Raw genomic sequence first — 22201 nt, 5'->3', positions numbered from 1 at the left:
TTTTAAAATTCAGAAATTTGTTCATTAACTTTTTCAGAAACAATTGGTTGGAATTTCTCCCGAAGTTCTCCTCCATGGAGCTCAGGGATTCTCTCAGGCATTTATTTAAAAATCCTCAAAAAACCGAGGAGGTTCTTCTTCAAGTTCTCCTTGAATACTGTAACTTTGTCTGTAATTTCTGCAGACATTTTAAAAGATTTGATCAGAACTTCCACTACGAATTCCAGGAATCTCTCCAAAACACATCTGAAACAATTTTCCTTAACGTAACTTCTAGAATTTCTCCAAAAGATTCTCATGATTTTTTTCGAGGAATTGAGGAGGTTTCTTAAGGAATTTCATCAGGTATTCTCCTAGATATTCATCTAGGATTTTCATCTTCAAAATGTTCAGGATTTTTTTCTTGGAAATCTTCAAAAGCAAATGCAGGAGTTTTTTTTAAGAAAATCATTTAGACAGGGATTTTCTTAAAAGTTACTCAAGGAATTCTTTTAAGATTTCTTCCAGTATGATTTGTGCAATTTATGGGAAAACTTCTGAAAAAATATTTGATGAAGTATCTCAAAAGATGTCCAGTAAAATTCTTGTAATAATCTCATTTTTTATTGAATGAATTTCCAGAGGAAGGAAATTCTTGAAAGAATTTCTAAAAATCTACCTGAACAAAAAAAAAATGGAAATCCGTCGACAAACCCCTTGATGGAATTTCTGTAAAAAGTTTTTTGACGATTTTTTGTGAAATTTCTGGAGGAATCCTTTGGCAAAATTCCTGGAGGATTTTCTGAAAGTATTACTGGAGCATTCTGTGCCCATATTTCAGAAGAAATTCCTAGAGACACTTCTAGATAAGCTTCTGTAAACATCTCCGAAAAAAAACTCTTGACATATTTCACTAGTAATACTAGGGTAGAAATGGCTACGAAATATTTCAAGAATCCGTAGAGAAATTCTTATTTTCATCAAAATATAATGCCAGAGAAAACGAGAAGGGAGATCTGGAAGTAACCATTAAGGTATGTATGAATTTCTGTAGGAATCTCTAGACTAGATCCCTGCCTGAATCATTGAGAGCGGAAATTTAAGAATCTCTGAATAAAACTGATTTGGGAGTTTTTTTTTTCGGGAATCGCTACAGAAAATAGCCTTTTAAATGCGTTTCAAACGGTATCAGGGGAATTTTGTATGAATTACGGGGATTTCAAGTGCGTTTCTTTGGGATTTTGGAGGAAGTATTTAAGAGTTTTTTTTTTCTTTCTGAAGGGATCTCAGAAGTTTAAGAGTGTTCAGGGTGATTTCAAAGGGACTACGTGAACTTCAGAAGCGTTTTATAAATATGAATTGTCTTAAAGACTTCCTGGAATCCCCAGAAGCCCCTTAAGATCCCCTGAAATCTCCTGGGACCTTTTGAAGAGCCTCTGACACCTCCTGAAGAGCCCTTACGACCTATGAAACCCCCTGAAACGTCTTTGAGACCTCATGGAACAACCCTGAGACTTTCTGAATCTCTAAACACCCCTGAGTATCCCTGAAACCTCCTGGCACCCCTTTGAATTGCCTCTGAGATCTCCTGGTACTCCCTCTCAAAGTTGTATGTATTATCAAAAAGAAATGCTTGCTGAGTACAGTTCAATTACGTTGGATTCAAAATGTAAATTGAAACTTTCCAGAACGGAAAGATCTTCTGCAAGTCGCTGAAGGGCTTTTTCACAGCAATGTTAGTTAAAAATAGTATAGTTCTATATTTAGTTACACTTGTAAAAATTGTAATCATTTCGTGAGTACTTCGAGTAATTTCGCCAGCTTCTTCGCGGCTAGCCTCGAGCTGTTCAACCACGATGTTGCACTGTATGAGCCTTCTCAGACCTGCTCTGTACAGTGCCTCAAGATTCTTCCCCCGTTGCCTTTTGAGAATTACCATTGTCCGCACATTGTAGAAGAACGACCCTGCGGTCACGAACGAGGCTCACCACGGCAGCCAACAACACGAAGATACTCCCAAACGGCATCTAGATAAAACCTAATAATAATGAGCCTTGCTCTGGTTCTGCACTCTCATTCGATCGTTGTTGGTTGGGTCGGTCGGGATCCTCGCTCTTGTGCTCCGCGCACCACGATCCGATCGTCCATACATAGCTGCAGGGATCCCGCTACAAATGAGGCAACAACCAAGCTCAAGCACTGGCACAAAGAAAGCCAAACAAAAGCTTCCTTGTTGGTTGATACGAGCGGCGGCGCGGCGGTACCGAGTCGATCCGACCCAAGTCGCCATCGTTGTTTTCGGCAGCCTCCGGGAACCATTCCGACGAGTTTGGGTGTCTTGCACATCGAAGATCACGTCTACCCGATAGCTATTTTCGACTGGTTCCCCCTCCCTACCCTTCATCAATTCATTTCATCGCGTTACCCGTTGATCCCGGAATCTCGCGGTCTTTGTTTTGCATCTTCATGACCAACCACACGGGATCGGATCCCGACCGGGATCCACCACCCCTTCGCCTTCCTAAGTGCGCGAATCGTGCTTAATCATAAAGATTATGTTTCGTGTTGTTTCCCCACGGACCATCGGTGCGCACACACACACACGCGCGCCCAGTTGATGATCAACCGACTCTCGAAGGGTAACAAAAGTTTCGCGCTGGGTTGAGCCGGGTCGAGCGAGGCTTACGGGATTCGCAACAATCCACGACGCGAAGGTCCCAAGCAAAGCAGAGAGATGCCAGATAAATTATAGGGACCGTGGCACGGCACGGCGATCGGCGACGACGGTGACGGTGACCGTGAAGCCCAGCATTGGCGCTTTGGCACTGGCTTTGCGTGCCACAGCTCGGTCCGAATCGCTCCGAGGAACTTTCGGCCACCACCGCCGCAACTTAGATTAATGATACAAATTGGATCAAACGAGGGGGTACGGACGGTTCCCAGAAAGCGACGAACCCGATCTTGGATGGGTCCATTGTGTTCTGAGCATAGCAATGGGGGCCAAGGGCTTCGAATCGGACTCCCAAACAATATGGGAGATGACTTCGAGGGTGATTCTCAAACGGCGCGATGATGATATCAAACGGCCGATGCGTCACGACTCACGACGACACCAACCGCTGTGAATTATTTGGATCGGAGATAGTTCGGCAGGTTTTTTTTTTCTTGACAGAACAACGATGGCCGCGGAGGTTTATGAGTGCGCCCGCTGCCACCGCCTTTGCGTTGCGTTGTAAAGAATCTTAAACCCGAATTATGCAAACGATCGGAGCAATTTTGAATACTAATGGAGAACCGAGACCGAGACTCGGTCGATTTGCTCTGCGGCAGGTTGGAGATCATAAACATAAATGGGCATCGTTCTACCGGGGCATTAGGCAGGTGAGCTATGATTAAAAGGTGATTTTTGAAAACGGTTCCGTTATAAAAGACAGCAGGGTTGCTTAAAAGTGTTTGGAAAAATTTCCAGGAAGCCAACAGAGATCACACTGAAGTAGATAATACCTATGAACCAATTTTCTTCAAAAGTTAAGCTTAGATCATGTAGAAGATCATTCAAATTTTAAGTTTTAAGTAGTTCGACGAATCTTTCACAGGGATTCAGAGAGTTACAGGGTCGCTCCCGCAAACCGCCAGAATCTCCCTGACTTCCCCTGGAACGCCGGTGAAACTATATGAAATCTTTGGAAAGGTCCTTTAAACCCCTAGACATGTTCTTGAAGAGTCTTCGGAAGCTGCCTAAAATACCACAGAAAACCCATCAAACTCCTTTAAAACTCTCCTGAAGTCCTTTGAGACACCCTAAATCCTCGAAACGACATACGCATTCGTGAATTCTCCTGAAATGCACTGAAACATCCCTGAAAACCTTCATGAAACCATGTGTAGTTCCTTGAAGCGCCCCAAACTCTCCCAGATATTCTCTGAAATTATTCGAATATTGCCCTCAAACACTCAAAACCCAAACCCTAAAGTCTCTTGAAACAACCTTGGAATCCTTTAAAAAAAACTGAAATACACTGAAATCTACTTAAACTATGTCAAAGTCCCAGAAATTACTATTTTCTTGTAACCTCACACGTGCAATTCCTGAAAAAATCAGAAATTTATCCAAATTTTCCTTTAGAAAATCTTCCAGGTAATTAAAAAAAATGCCGAAATTCCTACGGAGAGATTTCACAGATAGTTCTTCCAGTGATTCCTCCGAAATGAGAAGTTAATTCAGGAGCCGCTGGATTCTTTCTAAAATTGCTCCATGGATTGCTTTATATTTTTGAAAAATCTTTCAGGAATTCTTTTCAGAAAGCGTTCCACAGGTTTTTTTTGTTAAAGTTCGATTAGAACATCTTCCATGGATTGCTGTCAAAATTCATCTATAGAAATCAGTCCATAGTTCCTTTAGAATTTGCTCCAGAAATTCTGTCTTAAAATCTATTTAGATTTTTTTCAGAACCTTAGCAATCGTTACAGGGCTTCCTTTAGATATTCCCTCAAAAATGTCTCCCAAAAATGTTTCCAAGATTTCTTATGGGTCAATTTCCGTGGGCTTTTTTTTAAACTTCACGAGGGATTACTTTAGAAATTTGTTTAGAAAATACTTCGGGTATTTCTCTAGGGATTCTTTCTATGTTTTCTACGCGGATTGTGTTCGAAGGTCTTTCAAATATTATTTCATGAATTTCATAAAATCTTCCATGGATTTCTTCAGGTATTTCCTCTACAGATTCCATAAAAAAAAACCCACAGGATTATGTCCAGCAACTCCTTCAAGGATTTATCATTATAATCCTTCAGTGATTTTCACATTATTACTTTCAAGGATCCAGGCAGGAATTCCTCTAGTCTGGAGATGCCAGCAGAAATTCATACCTTTAGGATTTCCTCCCGATCTCCCTCCATGTTTTCCCGGAAAAATCTCCGGCATTTCCTTTCAAGGTAACTTTAAGAATTTCTTTAGGCATTTCTACTGGAATACTTTTGAAATATTCCGAATTTCTTCTAGAGATGTTTACAGAAGCTTGTCGGGGCGTGTATCCAGGAAATATGTGTACAGAACCCAGGTATGCCATATATACCGATTTATCTGTATTCTACAGATTTTTGAGCACCCATACAGATATTGTTTTATATGAAATACAGATTTCTGAGCTAGAGAGCCATTTTATTTTTGGAAGGGATACAGATTTTTCTCGCAAAATTTATATGGGATACAGATTTTCGAAAAGAGTGATACAGATTTTTCAAAAAAACCATCTGGTATCCCTGACAGAACCCTCCAGGAGTACTTTCAGAAAATCCTCCAGAAGTTTTGTAAATATGTTTCTCAAGAAATTTTCATAAAAATACATCAATAAACTGATCTAGGAACTCCACCAAGGAATCTCAAGATTGTTTTTTCAGAAATTAATTCTGGTATACCACCAAGAGTTTACCTAGCACTTATCCAGGTCCATTGTATCTAGAGATTCATTCAAGATAAATTTTGAAATTTTCACATGGACTTCATGGGACTTTTCTTCAAAAATTTTGTAAGGAATTCTTCCAGAAATTTTTACTAAAAAATATCATCAGAAACTTTTCTGAATTGTAAAGATTTCTTCAGGAATTTCGGCAAGGGATTCCTTCAAAAAAATTCTTCAAAAATCTTAGAGAGAATCTTTCGGAAAATCTTCCAAAGGTGCGTCCAATAATTCTGGACGCTCTAGAATTTCTTTCAGAAATAAATTTTCGTCAATAAACTTTTCCAGGAATTTCAACAAGGGATTTCTCGATGAATTCCCAAATTTTCTTCAGGTACGATTTCAAAAAAAAAACATCTTCTGGTTTTCATCAAGAATACCACTTGGACTCAATGTATTCCTCTAGGAATTCATTCAAGAATAATTTTTAGATTTTACTGGACCATTCTTCGAAAAATCTTTCAGGAATTCCTTAAGAAACCTGTGCTCAAATTCCTTCAGAAATATCTCCAGAGACTTTTTTCAGAATTGCGGCTATTTTCATTAAGGGATTCCTCTAAAAGTTTTCCAATCGAATTTTTCAGAAATTTATTTAACAAATTCTTTAGAAATTTCAGCAAGGGATTTCTTCAATTTTTTTTTTTTCAAAAATCCCACATAGATTCTTGCGGAAATTCTTTCAAGGGTGCGATCAATAAGTCTGAACACTGCAGGAATACCTTTAGAAAATCCTCCAGGGATTTTGTCAAATAATTTCTCCTGGAATTTTCTTGTAGTTTTGTCGACAAACTTTTCCAAGAATTTCACCAAGGGATTTTTCGACAAATTCCCAATTGTGCTTCAGGTACTTTTTCAGAAATTCCTTATGGTTTCCATCAAGAAGTTCCTTGGGACAAGCATTCCTCCAGAGATTCATTCAAGTTGGATTTTTTTTTGCACATTTCTTCGAAAATTCTTTCAGGGATTTTCTCAGAGATATCCACTCAGATTCCTTCAAAAATATCTTCGGAGGCTTTTTCAAAATTATGGGGATATCTTCTGAAATTACTGCAACAGATTTCTTCCGAAGTTTTCGAAAATTTTTCTATTTTTTTTCAAAGATCCTACAGGGATTCTTACGGAAATTCTTCCAAGGGTGCGTCTAATAATTCCATGAGAAACACAAGAGACGAACCGGCCAAAGGCTGAAAGTCTCTTTAATAAAGACAAATCAAACAATCAACTTGAGAAACACCTTCAAGAATTCATGCAGAAATTTCAACAAGAATTCTTTTTAGAAATTGCTCCTGCTGTATGGAAAGAAAAATCTCCTAGGATTTGTGAAGCGGATCTGGTGTGATAATTAAAGTACGTGGCTATCATACCGGAGACCTGGGATCGAATCACACTCTCGACAAATTCGTAAAAGGTGAGTTCTTCCTTCGAAAGGGAAGTAAAGCGTGAGTCCCTCGTTAATACAGGAAAAAAAGAAGAAAAAAACTTAAAATATATTGAAATAAATGAAATTTTCGAAAGAGTTTCTGAAGAACTTTTCAAGAAAATCAAAGGAGGATTGTCTAAATGATTCTCTTTTAAACTCCTGCGATTATTTTTTGAGATTGCTTAGAAAAAATGTTGAAAATTTTCTGTAGGAATTCTCAGACAACAATTTTCAAATAAATTTCCTTCAGAGATTCTAACATTATTTCTTGCAATGATTCTGGCACAGATCTTTGCAAAAAGGCATACCATCAAGATTTCTTCCAGATTTCCTTTCATATTTTCCTGAAAAAATCTCCGGTATTTCATTAAAAGATAATCTTAAGAATTTCTTCACAAATTAAGAAATTAATTTAGAAATATTTCACAAGCATTTCTACTTAAATTCCTTTTAAAAATTTTCAAGAGTATTTTTTAAGAGATGTTTATATAAGTTTATCTAGACGTATCTCCAGAAACTTCCTCTGAAGTATGCACACAGAACGCTCCAGGAATACTTTATAAAAATCTTCCAGAAATTTTGTCTGGGGATTTTCTTAAAAATTGGTCAGTAATCTTTTCCAGGAAATACACCTAGGGGTTTCTTGACGATTTTCCAAATTTTTCTTCAGGTAGTTCTTGAGAAATTCATTCTGGTATTCCATAAAGAATTTCCCTGGGACTTCCCCATGTATTCCTCTAATTCATAAAAAAAAATTACAAACACTTTACTGGACATTTCTTCAAAAATTCTCTCAGAGATTCTTCTAAACATTTCTGCTCAGATTCCTTCAAAAATATCACAAGAGACTTTCCCAGAATTGTGGTGATTTCTTCAGGAATTTCAGCAAGGGATTTCTTCAAGAGTTTTCCAGAGACTCTTCCAAAAATTTCTTCAAAAATCATACAGAAATTCTTTCGGGAGTTCTTTCATGGGTGCGCCCGTCAATTCCTTCAAAAAATCCTACAGAAATTCCTCCAGAATTGCCTATAAGATTTCTTTTAAGAAATTGCTCCAGCGGTATCGACACAAACATCTCCTGGGATCCTATCTCAAGGTATTTCCTCAAAAGTTGTTCAGAAGTTTCCCCAGAAATTGCACAAAAATACTGGAAGCATTATTGAAAGAATTTCTTAAGTAATTTTTAAGAAAATCTCAGAAGCATTGTCAAAATGATTCTCTTAAAAAACTCCTGCGATTATTTTTGAATATTGCTTAGAAAAAATCTTGAAAATTTTCTGTAGGGATTCTCAGACTAAAACTCCCGAAGCCCTTTCTTACGTTATCTCTAGAGGCGTTCCTGGATGAATATGATGAATTTACTTAAGAATATTCCTCATTCCATAAATCCTTACTAGAAAAAAAAAAATCTTGAGAAACTTTTTGATCTACCCTGGGTGTACCACCAAGAAAAAACAGTTTCTGTAGAGATTCCTGGAGCAATCTGAAGAGGAAATTCTGATGGAATCTCTTAAAATATCTGCAGGAATCCCTGCATAAACTACAGAAGAAGGTACAGTTGATATTCAAGAAGAACTTGATGAAAAATCTGTTGTTTTTTTGTGGAGAAATGTCTAAATAAATGCCTGTGAGAATCCCTGAATTTATTGACAAGAAAATCTACAAATAATTTCTGATAGAATTCATAGAAAATTTTCAAAAATTCCTAAGGGAAAACTCTAGAGAAACATCTGAAAGAATGGTTCTGGGTCATTTGGCCGAACGTCATTTGGCCGAACGTCATTTGACCGAATGCCGTTTGGCCGAAAATAAATGATGAACTTAAATGACCATGTCACAATTTCTCGCATCACTCTCTCTCTCTCTCTCTTCTTGGCGTAACGTCCTCGCTGGGACAAAGCCTGCTTCTCAGCTTAGTGTTCTATGAGCACTTCCACAGTTATTAACTGAGAGCTTCCTCTGCCAATGACCATTTTGCATGTGTATATCGTGTGGCAGGCACGAAGATACTCTATGCCCAAGGAAGTCAAGGAAATTTCCTTTACGAAAAGATCCTGGACCGACCGGGAATCGAACCCGTCACCCTCAGCATGGTCATGCTGAATACCCGTGCGTTTACCGCCTCGGCTATATGGGCCCATAAATGGGCAATTTCTCGCATCAGTATAACTCGAAAGCACAGCCTATGATTCAAAGAAGGAAAAATCTTTGATAAAATATTGACAGATTCAACGCCAACTCATCCCTGAATGTCAAAACTAGAAAGAATAGCCAATGATTTAAAGAAGGAAATATTTCTGATGATCATATTGGTAGTTGGAATGTCAAAAACTTCCTCTGAATTCTTTTGAATATAATTCGGCCAAACGGCTTTCGACCAAACGATCATTCGGCCAGATGGCATTCGGCCAAATGGCCGGACACCGAAAGAATTTTTCCTGGAATTGCATCTTTTGAAGAAATCCCTGGTTGAATTTCTTGAAAAATCCCCTGAAGTAATGAAATGGAAGAATATCATGGAATATTTCTAGAAGAAATTCTGAAGAATTTTCAAAGGAGGAAATCTGATAGTATTCTTGGAGGAATTCTTTCAAAAATGTTTGGAGAAAAACATGAAGCATTACAATCACGTACATTCTGTAGCAATTCTTGCAGGACATCCTTTGGGATCCTTGAAGGATTCCCAGGGGAAATTTCTGAAGGAACCCGTGTACTAATATTTATTAAGGAATTCAAAGAGGAATTAAAAAAAAACAATCTGAAATCTTTTATGAGTAACTAGGGTGCCTGTACCATTTATGGCACTACCTAAGGAAAACTATTTGTACAAAAATAACAAGAAGACCAACGTATGTCATCAATATGTTAAAAGATAGCTTAGTTTCTATACTTTACAGGAAAAATATAGAAACGGAGCCAAAACTACTTTTAGTATTTATTACAGCGTGTGCCAATGATAGGAACCCTGTACCAGTTATGGCTACATTTTTTAACTTTGGTTCCTTTTCGCACTATTTGCATGCATTTCTTATGGGATTAGCCATAATTGGTACACTATGGCGAAAAAGGGTGCAAGGAAGCCGAAATTTTAAGAGAAATGATTTATTTCTACCATTTTTTGAGCAAAATGTGTAGTTTAAATAAGTGCAACCATCTTTTGTGAACGTGATCTGTTGTTCACATTTTTTTATTGTTGATTTACATCGTTAAAGGGTGAAAATCAACTATGGCGAATAATTGGTACTATAGCCATAATTGGAACACTTACCCTAGATAATGGTAAAAATTCACAAAAAAAGATTTAAAAAAAAATATGCACAGGAATGCATTTCAATAGACATTGTTGCATAATTTTGGACTTCGATGGAACATCCAAACTGCCCTGGAATTCAGTCCTTCATGTCTACAGCCATAACTGTAGTTATTCTCGTTTTATTCTGCAAACTTAAGTAACAGACTGTAATCTTTCACCGCAACACACTTTCAGTTCCACAAAGTACATATAAAGTTCTGGCTGTTTAAGAGACAAGTTCCGAGCGGCATCTAAACCAGCTCTTAAGTTGCTCAAGCTCAAGTAACATTTTGATGACAAGTTAGTCGTCTAGAGGTTTTTAGAGCCGTCAATAAACCTTATAGCTTTTAGTTTGGTTTTATGATGGTTTTAAGAACCTCTTCTAACCAATTTGACTAAATAATGTTTCTGGGGAGAGGCTCATACTTATTTTATTTGGAACTTCGCAACAGACAGTTCGTTGCTGGTCCGACATTGACTGGACTCGCCATCATAACCCTCATAAAAATTTCCATTCGTCTTCGATTGGAGAATCAATTGCCCCATTGTCAACAAATCTTACTCCGTCGTTGTCGTCGTTATTTTTGTCGAGCCCTTCCAAGACACCCGATTGTCCCAATTTCCAATAACTACGTGTGCTGTTGTGATCGATAACACACTTCGGCGGACTGGTTATGCTTGCCCGAACACCGGCATCCCAAGATCCCGTGTGCCTGCTATCAACGCCATCGATTGTGTCTGCTGGGCTCGAGCCCTTTCGATATGTGTCGTCCACGACGATGTTGTATCTGTAGGTATGTTTGCACTCAAGCGGGCTGCTGTTTATCTTTCGTCGTGGTCTAGCTTCGACCGAGGAAAATGACTTTGTTTGCTGATAAAAAATATACGACTGCGGGTATGTTCTATTGTTGACATTTTGATACGAGAGATATGCTCTGGCTCGGAGGTTTAGCTGTGGGCAGCCAAAACGGAATCCACGATAAGTGTATAAGAAACGCTTCTTCTGGATTGAGAACGTGCGACTGTGGCGAAGAGAAACGTATTCTGTTTGCACGAGTTTATCGTGCCGAGGTTCGATTAACCAAATAAAAGTGTTTGTTTCGATAAAATCGGATCGATCGGGCGCGTTGGCGCGATGGGAAAAGGTGAGACTTACTTTTGCCTTTGACGAACTCGGAGTTCTTCTCCTCCAGTCGCTTTTGTTGCGCTTCGCGTTCCATCTGCAGCCGCTGTTGGCGATTCCGGTAGACTTCATAGCCGACTGGTCGTTCCCGGGCGTGGGACGAACTCGCCAGTATACTCAATGTTAGAACCGTGGACAGCAGCCAGACGGCTGCCGCTATACTTGTGTTGTATCCCTTCATACTGTCCGCATTACTAACTTCGGTCCCAGTCTGCAGACAAGTTCTAGCTGCTTCGGGAACTCATGATTAACTTAGATTCTAGATTTATTTACGAAAAGACTAGCTTTCTGCCACGCTAAAGCAACGTGAACGATCACTTCTTGGAAAAAGGAGCTCACGCAATACAGCGTGACGCAATGCAGCCTTCTTCTGCTGGGTAACTTTTTCGCACTTCGACTTTCCGACGAAATATCACGAACTATTTACATATTCCTGTGTTTTGACCGATACTTGTTGAATTCCACACTTTTTGCCCGCGTGCACACAGCAAATCGAACGCGCTGGGCCACTACGAATGCTAATATAAACAACCGATTGGTCACACCACGCGACTACAGCAATCGTAATCGATCGACGGCTTCGGCGACTTGTTGTTGTTCCCGTTGACCCCCGGGTTCATAACCCACCCGCCCAGTTACGGCGTAGCGCCGCCACTTTCGAAACGTGTCACACGAGCGGTTTTGATTTTTACGACCTTATTTTACAGCCACACAAGCACGATCGGGCCAAACACTGTAAACACTGATTTCGTATTTAGCATTTGTGTCGCACTTCGCTACGGCTGCGGAGAGATCCGATAATCCACGTTCCAAACTCCGTTCAACCGTTCACTCCCACCACAGCTCAACAAACAGCTTCACCTATTTCTACGCCACACAATCTGCGCAGAATTCTTCTTCGTTGGCAAGCGTTGAGATCACTCTCAATCGATCTGGCACCCCCTCGAAAATTCCTTCATCCGACGGATCTAACGGATCCAAGAACCCCAAAACAAACGATCCGGCTCCGCGTGTCTATACGATCGCGCGCTCACGTTGGAATTCCTCCTGCAAACCAAATTCCGGAAAACAATGGCCTACCGTAAGCTCGGAAAAAACGGGAAAGATCAACACAATCGGAAGCTGCGCTGCGACCGCCAAGATCTTCACTGTACTATGTATGCGGGGTAGGGGAAACTCGAAAAACGCGGACGCGCCTGCGCACCGTCTTGCATGGAAATTCGTACTAACGACTAACGAGCACTAAATGCTTGCGCGAACCCCCGGCCAAACCGGGTTCTTCGATCGCGCTCTCGCCGCTCTCCGGTTGATCGTACATGTAGTAAGCACAGGGAAAAGACTGTAGTTTAAGCTTAAGGCATATCGTATCGTATCGTATCGCATCGTAAGAAGTATAACACCAATACACAGCACCGGGCGAGCGTTGATGGTTTCAAAGAATCTCGGGAGCAGCGCCGCACACCTTTACAGGTACGCGTTCCAAGACAGAAGACGACGACGATGACGACGACAACGGCGATAGCAACCATGGCGATCCAGTTACGCAGGTGAGATGGAAACAGCAGAGAAGTTTGGTACGGTATTTGGGAAATAGTGCGTTCACTAGGGATCAAACTACTACCTAGTGACTTTCCAGGTTTTATCAAGACTTTAAGATAGCAATTACCTCATTTATCAATATTACCATTATTAAACACTGCTGGCTTACGAGAATTCGTTCAGTAATATCCCTGCATTTATTGTACGAAGCCAACTACCTCCAGAGATAATTACCAAATAATACCGGATATTCATCAAAATTCTAAAAAAAAATAAAGCCTTATTAAATCTAGATTACAGCTCAAATCTCTCAGATTTGCGTTCATGTGGAGCATAAGGTACACCGGGCAAGTTGAAATGGGTGGGGCAAGATGAAACAGCGGGTTAACATGATGTTTTCTAATGATGATAAGCAGTTCGATCGCTATAACACATAGTTTTTGTTTCAAACAATCTTTTAGCGAAGGATAAATTTCCAAATTGTATTGTAATCTATTTCAAAACTTCGTGTTTTGTCTTGCCCTGGTGTACCTTAATCTACAGAACAGCTTTTTAGTTTTGCAGTGGATATGGATTCCCTTGACTTTGACGTTTCGGTCACTTAGTTCTCTCTTCTTCAGGACATACAAACTTCTAATGATCCTCATATGTTACTAGGAACTATGGCCCTTTCGAAAACTAACTTACTTTCAGGGTGCCCAACCCACGGTGGTACAGAGGGCCGAATTGAAAGATTTCCATCCTGGGAGATAGCCAGTCATCGCCTTGACCTGTGGCCAGGTCAAATTTCTGTCGACATGCTTGATTTCGTTGTTGAGGCTGCGCCGCCATGAGCTTCTGGATCTGCCTCTGCTGCGACGTCTTGCTGGGTTCCAATGTAACGCTTGTTTGCAGATTTCGTTTCCACCCCTGCGAAGAGTGTGGCCGATCCACCTCCTCTTTCGCCCCCGAATTTCTGTCACTATCGGCATTTGATGACATCGACGATGGAGATTCACTGTGGAGATCTAATTGTGAGGTAACCATGCACGAATTATGTACCGCAGCCATCTATTGATGAAGACCTGCAGCCGTTGAGTGTTCTCCACTGATACACACCAGGTTTCACTGGCGTATAGCAGCACAGATTTCACGTTGAAGTTAAAAAATCGGATTTTGGTGCGTCGACTGATCTGGTTGTTTTTCCATACTGTTCTTTCCATACTCAATCTTGGTGCCGCCATCGGCCGCCATTTGCCTACCAAGATATTGGAAGCTTTCAACATTCTCCACTGATTGCCCAGCTACCGTAAAGCTGGAAGGATTGACCGTGTTTACATTCAACGATTTGGTCTTGTTGACGTTGATGGTAAGACCTGCGCTGAGGAGTGATTGGCAAGATCATCCAACTTGCTCTGCATATCAGAGCGCCGTTGAGCTAGGAGAGCAACGTCATCAGCCAGTTCGAAGTCATTTAAGTGCTCCATGGTAATGGGCTGCCACAGCAGTCCACGATTTGACTTTCATGCCGAGAATCTGGGATCGATACTTACTCTCTTTAAACTCGCAAAACTTAACTTTTTTCTTTGGGAGACAAGTAAACAAGAAATAAACCAAACAGTATAACCATAACAAGCTAAAACATAAAATAGAATCGAAAACAGTATATCACGTATTTACGAACCCATTCAATTCGAGAATCTACTGTACCCAATCCACCAGCAAACCCATGAAGCATTCTGCTGGCTGGACGGACGCAAACCCCAGCAGGATACTGGACGACGACGACGGAGGTGGTGGCGGTAGCAGCGGACAGGTGTGGTAAAATGGTAAGGAGACAGAAAGCAAAAGCATTTTATCCAACAACGCAACGTCGATGTCGGTGTCGGTCGGTCGGTTGGTCGGTGGAGTGCTGGTGCTGCGGTCATAGTGTTGGTATACCTGGCGTGTGTAACCAGATACGAACTGGAAATGGAAAGCACACACGTTGTAAAAATACCTTTCGGGATTCGGTAGAGCTCTGACTGGAGTCTTTTAGGATGAGGAGCAGGAAAAAATAGGCATAAACGGCACGGCACACACTGGCACTGTAGTCTGAATGGCGAGAAAGCTTTACACAGGAGAAGAAGTTGTCGCCGGAGAGTTAATGGATTTAAGCTGGGTTGTTGAGATTTCTTGATGTTTGAAGCAGGATGATCGCAGGGCTGAGATTTTATTGGAAAATCTCAGTTAATATTCTTCACGACTTGGTGCAAATTTAAATGCTTTGTATATTAGAACGCAGTTAACAGGAAAGGAATACAGGGAAGAATCTGGGTAGGAATCCCTGATGAAATCCTAAGAGATATTCAAGGTGGAATACTTGAATTTCTGAAAGCCCAGATGAAATGCTGCAGAAAAATTCTGAAATGAATCACAGCAGGGATCTCTAAAAGAACTCTGGGAGGAATTCCAGGAGAAATCTATGATTTCTGGAAGAGAAATCCTAGAAGGAATGCTTAGGAGAATAAAACGAAATCTGCTGAGAATTTCGATAGAAATCTTTGGAGCTATCTCCGAAGGAAGCTCTGGCGGCATACCTAGAAGAATTCCAAGATAACAGGGCAAAATCCTGGAAATAACATCCGAGAGTAATTCCTGGAGAAGCCTTGCGAAAGCCTTGAATTCCCGATGTCCCTGAAGAAATCCTGGAAATAATTCTGACCCAAATCATATCCGCAATCTTTGGCAGAAACTCTTGAAAAATCTCACACATCCTTGATCCCTGAATCCTAGGAGGAAGCCTTAATAAAATCCTGAGAAGAATCCTTAGAAAAATCCTAAAAAACCTAGAGGAAACTCCTGGCAGGAACATCTGAAGTCTGGTGGCATCCATGGAGGAACTGCGCCAAAACAATCCACAATGGTCCACAGATTTACGAGGAAAGATGCATTCAGCGCCTTCAAATGATTTTCTAGTTTAATATGATCTTCTACAAAGTTGTTCCTAATAATAAGGCCCTCTTTTCAATATACATGAAAATTAGGGTGGACCATATTTTCAAAGAAATTGGGAACCAAACTTTTTTATTTGCAAGAATAACTATATACATTCTTTGGGATAGTTGTAGATCTATCAATTTTGAGCAAGTTTGCTGAAGACATTTTTTACGTAGCTTTAAAATTGACCGATCTAGAGGTATTTTTCTGAATAAGCTTAGGGTGGTTCAAGAAAAACCGGTTTTCTGGCGTTAACTTTTTCAGTTTCGATTTTTCATCAAAGTCGCCCAAGAAACACTTGTAGAGCATTCAAAGACGCGCCGTTTCGTGCGCTGAGATGGTCGTTATATCTTTTGGTTCAAAAGTTACAGGCATTTTTCTTAAAAAAAATCATAGTTTTTTAAAAAGGGGTTAATGATGGGTTGGGGCAAACATAAAAAAATATCTTTTGCCCGCATTCAAACGAAGAAATGTTGTTATAAAACATATCAAAAAATTAGAGGGGTGTTATTTAATTGTAACTCAAGTGAAAAATACTTGAAAAGTGCCTATTTTTTCTAGAAAATCATCAATATCTTTTGAACGGAATGACGTAGCATCATTCTCAACGCACGAAAATGTGCGTTTTTTGAAGCTTCAAAAATGTTTCTTAGACAACTTTGATGAGAAATTTGAAACAAAAAAGATCTCAGCGCACGAAACGATGCGTCTTAAAATGCTCTACAAGTGTTTCTTGGGCGACTTTGATGAAAAATCGAAACTGAAAAAGTTAACGCCAGAAAACCGGTTTTTCTTGAACCACTCTAAGCTTATTCAGAAAAATACCTCTAGATCGGTCAATTTTAAAGCTACATAAAAAAAAGTCTTCAGCAAGCTTGCTCAAAATTGATAGATCTACAACTATCCCGAAGAATGTATATTATTATTCTGTTATACTATCCCGAAGAATATATATTATTCTTGCAAATAAAAAAGTTTGGTTCCCAATTTTTTTGAAGATATGGGCCACCCTAAATTTCATGCACATTTTAAAGAGGGCCTTATTATTAGGGACAACTTTGTAGAATACCATATTTGCCTAAAAACTCATTTGAAGGCGTTGAATGCATCTTTCCTCGTAAATCTGGTTCGTGGACCACTGTGCAATCACTGGAGGAGTTTTCGAATGAACTCATGGAGTCGTTTTTGGAGGCAGTTCTAGACGAATTACTCGAAGAATCACGAGAGAAATCTTGGTGAGAATTCCTATAAGATTCCTAAGAGAAACTTCTGGTGAAGCCAGGAAGCATGGAATTTTGGGACGAATTCTAAAAAGAATCTCAGAAGGAATGCTCAGAGGAATTCTGAATAAAAAAAAACTGGAGGGAATTCCGGCAGGAATCTCTGGAAGAATTTCTGGTTTCATCCTAGAGGAAGTTTGGCAGGAGTTTCATAAAATTTGCTAGGTATCTCTATAGATTTTGGGTTGAAGTAATGTCATCTATGGAGGAACTTCGGCAAAACAAGCCCTGGATAAATTTTCAGATGTGATCATGAAGTATGTTCCGGAGGCATTACTCGAAGAATCTCCAGAGAAACCCAGGGAAAAATTTTGGTAGGAACTCCTGGGAGAAACATCAGGTCTTGAACCCCTGCAGTCCCTGAAGAAATTCTGGAAGAAAATTCAAACAAGAATTCCAATCGAGATTCCTGGAGTCCTCGAAATCCCGGAAGGAAATCCTAATGCAATTCTGGGTATGAATTCATGGAGTAATTCCTAAAGAAATTCCAAGATGCATTCTAGAAAGCTTGCTAGGTAGGTTCTTTGTTTGGTGGCTAAGTATTGAATATCTGAGGGAAAATTAGAATTCAGACAACTTTTGGATTAAATTATTTAAAAATTCCGGGAGGGTTCCAGGGGTAAGTTAAAAAACTGTGAGTTTTTGAGTTGTACCCTAGGAATCTAACAAAAGCTACTACTTAAAGTTGCTAGATGTTTCTCTTGGAAGTTTGTTGAAATATTATTCATATATTCTGGTAGATAATTTTCAATTAATACTGTTAGGAATTCCTTCGGACATTTTTCCGAGAGTTCTGAATCTACATCAATCATTTAAAAATTTTGGAGTATCTATTTGTTTCAATTCGTTAATTGCTTGTTTCTGAATTCAAATAGTAGGTATTCCGAGAATTTATGGCTTACTTCAGAGAACGTCGGCATGTACTTACTTATTCACGATTTTCGTCTGAAATGAAACAGATACCTGAAAGGTTTCTTAAACAAATGTCTAAGAACATACAACATTATTTTTAAAATCTGCAAATTTCATCACGAAATCACTTAGATCCACAATTAACCCAAAAAATTCACAAGCGTTTAGTCATATTTTTTTTTTTATCTGTATTAACGAGATTTTTAGCCCTAGACTAGTTCATCTCGGGACCCACGCTTTACTTCCCTTCCGAAGGAAGAACTCATATTTTGCGAGTTTGTCGGGAGTGCGATTCGATCCCAGGTCCTCAGCGTGATAGTCAAGTGTTCTAACCATCACACCAGGTCCGCTCCACTGTCATAATTTTAAAATGAACGCATTAAGGTTCACTGTTTCGGTCGCCAACTTCCCCTCGAAGACCTGTCATAATCGAAAACCATGAAGGTTGTTCACGAAACGCAAGCAATGCCCATTTAGTTCATCAGAGATTTATGAATATTGGTCTTATTCAAACTTATTTTTCTTGGTGACATTATATGCTTATCAAAACTACCCTGATTGACTACAGAATTCCTTGACAATTCCTGGGGTCTTCAGGGTAAATGACTAAATACCTGATAATTCCAAATTTTCCAGACACCCTGTACACGTTATCAACGACGCAGTCGAGAGCATCATCGGGTACGTGGATCGGAATCGACGGAACGAATGATTCAACGAAGAGTGCAGAACGGTTTTGAAGGAGAAGAACGCAGCGAGGGCGGTAATGCTGCAGCAAGGGACCCGACAGAACGTGGAACGTTACAAACAGAAGTGGACAAGAAAAACGGAAGTTCTATCAGAAGCTCAACGCATCCCGCGACGGCTTCGTGCCGCGAGCCGAAATATGCAGGGATAAAGACGAAGGCCTCTTGACGGACAGACATGAGGTGATCGAAAGGTGGAAGCAGCACTTCGATCAGCACCTGAACGGCGTTGAGAACGTAGGCACGGGAGCCCACGGCAACGGAGGAAACGACGACGCCAGTGCCGCGGAGGACGGAAATGAACCAACTCCCACACTGAGGGAAGTTAAGGATGCCATTCACCAGCTCAAAACCAACAAAGCAGCTTGTAAGGATGGTATCGCAGCTGAACTCATCAAGATAGGCCCAGAAAAGTTGGCCACCTGTCCGCATCGGTTGATAGTCAGGATCTGGGAAACCAAACAGTGGAAGGAAGGGGTAATCTGTCCCAATCACAAGAAAGACGACATTTGGAATGTGAGAACTTCAGGGCGATCACTATTTTGAATGCTGCCTACAAAGTGCTATCCCAGATCATCTTCCGTCGCCAGTCACCGAAAACGAATGAGTTCGTGAAAAGTTATCAAGCCGGCTTCATCGACGGCCGGTCGACAACGGACCAGATCTTCACCTTACGGCAAATTCTCCAGAAACGCCGTGAATACCAGGTCCCAACGCATCACCTGTTCATCGACTTCAAAGCGGCATACGACAGTATCGACCGCACAGAGCTACGGAGAATCATGAACGAAAACGGCTTTCCTGGGAAGCTGACTAGACTGATCAAGGGTTTCGGGTGAACTATCCAGTTCATTCGGATCTCGCCGGTGACTGCGACAAGGTGATGAACTCTCATGCCTACTTTTCAGATGTGATGCGACGAACCGGGCTCAACAGCCGGGGGCATGGACATATTACCAGACCCTGGAGGGATCCCTTGAACCAATCCTTGGAGAAATCTCTGGAGGAATCCTTGGAGGAATACCTGGAGGTGAAATTTCTGGAAAAATTCCTCAAGGAAACCCTGGAAGAATTCCCGGAGGAATCCCTGGAAAAACTAATGGAGGAATCACTGAAGAAATTCTTGAAAGAATTTTGAAAAGGAATCCCTGGAGGATTTTTGGATCAATTCCTGGGGTAATTCCTGAAGGTATTCTTGGTGGCAATTCTTGAGAAAATGCCTGGATGAAATCCAGAATTCCTGAGGTAAGTGCTGCAGGAATTCCTGGGGTAATTACTGGTGGAATTCTTAAACGTATTCCTGGAGGAGTTCCAGAATTAAATCCTGAAGGATTGCCTGGATGAAGCCATGGAGGAATCCCTATACAAATCCCTGGAGGAATGCCTGAAGGTATTTCTAAAATAATTCCTGGAGGAGTTCCTAAAAAAATTCGTGGAGGAATTCCAAGAGAAATTCCTAGAGGAACTCCTGAAGGAATTCCAGTAGACATACCTGAGAGAATTTCTAAAGAAATCTCTAGGGAAATTCCTTGAGCTATCTTCTAAGCAACTCCTGGAGGAATCTCTAGAGAAATCCCCAGAGGAATTTCTTGAGGATTTTCTTGAAGAATCACTGGAGAACTTTCAGGAAGAATCCCTGGAGGAATTCTTGGGCAAATTCGTGAAAGAATTCCTGGAGGAGTTCCTGGATGAACCCCTGTAGGAATCTCTAGAGCAGGGGTTCTCAAACTTTTCTACCCTGCGACCCACTTTGGATTGTAATAGAATTTGGCGACCCACCAGTAAGTTTTTCCACAAAAAATGTCATTTTAGAACATTGGGACAGTTTTTTTAAATACATTTTAACGCTTTCGTTGTGAGATAAACGTAACATTTACATTCCAAGCATTTTTAATTTTCTATGTTTACTCCACAGATTTTCAGGAATTCTGTCACACATTTTAGGACAAAAACATAAAATTTCCACAAAGTCTTTGAAGATAGGATGGCAACTTTTGCAGAATTTGAAGGTGCAATGCGTTGTCATTTATATCACGTGTTTTATCGTGTTTTCTTGTGTACATCTTTTGAATACATTGAACAGATTGCTACAGGAGACGCTACATTTACGCTACGAATTTTCAGAATTATAGTACTGCTAGATTATCAGCTTAGTCCTTCTGGAAATTTTAATCTACAATTTTAATTCTTCGCAAACACTTATTATACTTATTTTCTTGGGGTTACATAGGTTGTGATTTTCAAAAACGTTTATATTACCGAATTTCACAATTTTGTTCAAAGTTAAGCTTCACGGAAGTTCTCAAAAATATACATATATTTCGGTAGACATAACCAAAAGTTTGATGGTTTGTTTTCGAAATTAAGTAATTTTCTGTCTGATTTCAATATCTTGATTGTTTAAATTCGAACTATTGAACTTTGGATTGTAAAACTACCTTTTAATGAAAATTGTAAGCACCAATCCAAATTGAACTCATCCTTCAAGAACAGACAATTTGATAAATTCTTAAACTTTACTAGAATCCCTTGCTAGAATCCTAAATATTCTAATAATAAATTTCATCGATCCAGAATCGATTTTAGAATGCAGAATAGCTTTATTGTTTGTTATGCTTCGGACTATGACTAATAATATAGAAGTTTGGGAATAAAAGTAGGAGGAAAACTCAATTTCTTGAGTTTTTTTTTTCGAATCTTAAACAGAGTTTTTCATAAGTTCTCTGACATAAGTTAAAAAAGTTAAGGTAGATATTTATTACAATAACGCCTAAACCTTCGCGACCCACAAAAAATCAGCCCGCGACCCACCAGTGGGTCGCGACCCATAGTTTGAGAAACGCTGCTCTAGAGGAATTGTGTGAGGTATATTTGGGCGTAGACTCTCCGCAACGAGTTGTAGCCCATCAGGTATCAAGTAATAGGGGAAGTTGGTCAATAATCCAATAACTGGATTTCGTTAGCGCATTAGCTAAGAGGAGGCTTACACATGATACGCATACAAAGTAATCGTTCGATTCTCGGAAATCACTAGACTACGTCAAGAGATTAAGGGTTATCAGAGGAGTTTTAAGCGGGTTTCAAGAAGCTTGTACAATAGGACATTTGAGAAGAGTATCAGGATACTTTAAGGGGGTTAAAGTTATGGCTGCCTGATAGTGAAGAGGCGGCTGGAAGATTAGTCCGCAGAAGATGGTCGAAGGCCAGTAAAATCGACCGAAACGTCCGGACAGTCTGGCAAATAAGTTTTTAATTATTTCTCGCCGAAAACCAATCGATGAACTACCAGCACTTTAAGGGGGTTTAAGAGAACACGTTTTCTGGGAAACAACAATGCTGAATAATTGGTCGATTATGCACAATAGGTGAGCAAACATATAATCAAGCGTTCAGCAAATAATACGTAGTAGAAGCTGAGGTTTATGTCTAGGTA

At 40.0% G+C, this 22201-nt stretch overlaps 1 protein-coding gene across 2 annotated transcripts in view; it reads right to left on the bottom strand.

Annotated features, from left to right (window-relative positions):
* LOC115266987 (epidermal growth factor receptor) overlaps positions 1-22201 on the bottom strand; it is a 394905-nt gene that overhangs the window by 87407 nt on the left and 285297 nt on the right. Inside the window, exon 1 of one of the 2 annotated variants that reach the window (XM_062850054.1) lies at positions 11307-12593. The exons of the other annotated variant lie outside the window; for it this stretch is intronic. Within the exon in view, the coding sequence (XP_062706038.1) occupies positions 11307-11514 (208 nt within the window). The 5' untranslated portion in view covers positions 11515-12593. Of the gene's footprint in view, positions 1-11306; positions 12594-22201 lie in introns of those variants that run through there. 2 annotated transcript variants of the gene reach the window in all.

The sequence above is a fragment of the Aedes albopictus genome, chromosome 2 (genome assembly GCF_035046485.1).
Source record: "Aedes albopictus strain Foshan chromosome 2, AalbF5, whole genome shotgun sequence".
NCBI classification, from domain to species: domain Eukaryota; kingdom Metazoa; phylum Arthropoda; class Insecta; order Diptera; family Culicidae; genus Aedes; species Aedes albopictus.
This window is presented reverse-complemented; position numbering and strand designations above follow the sequence as displayed.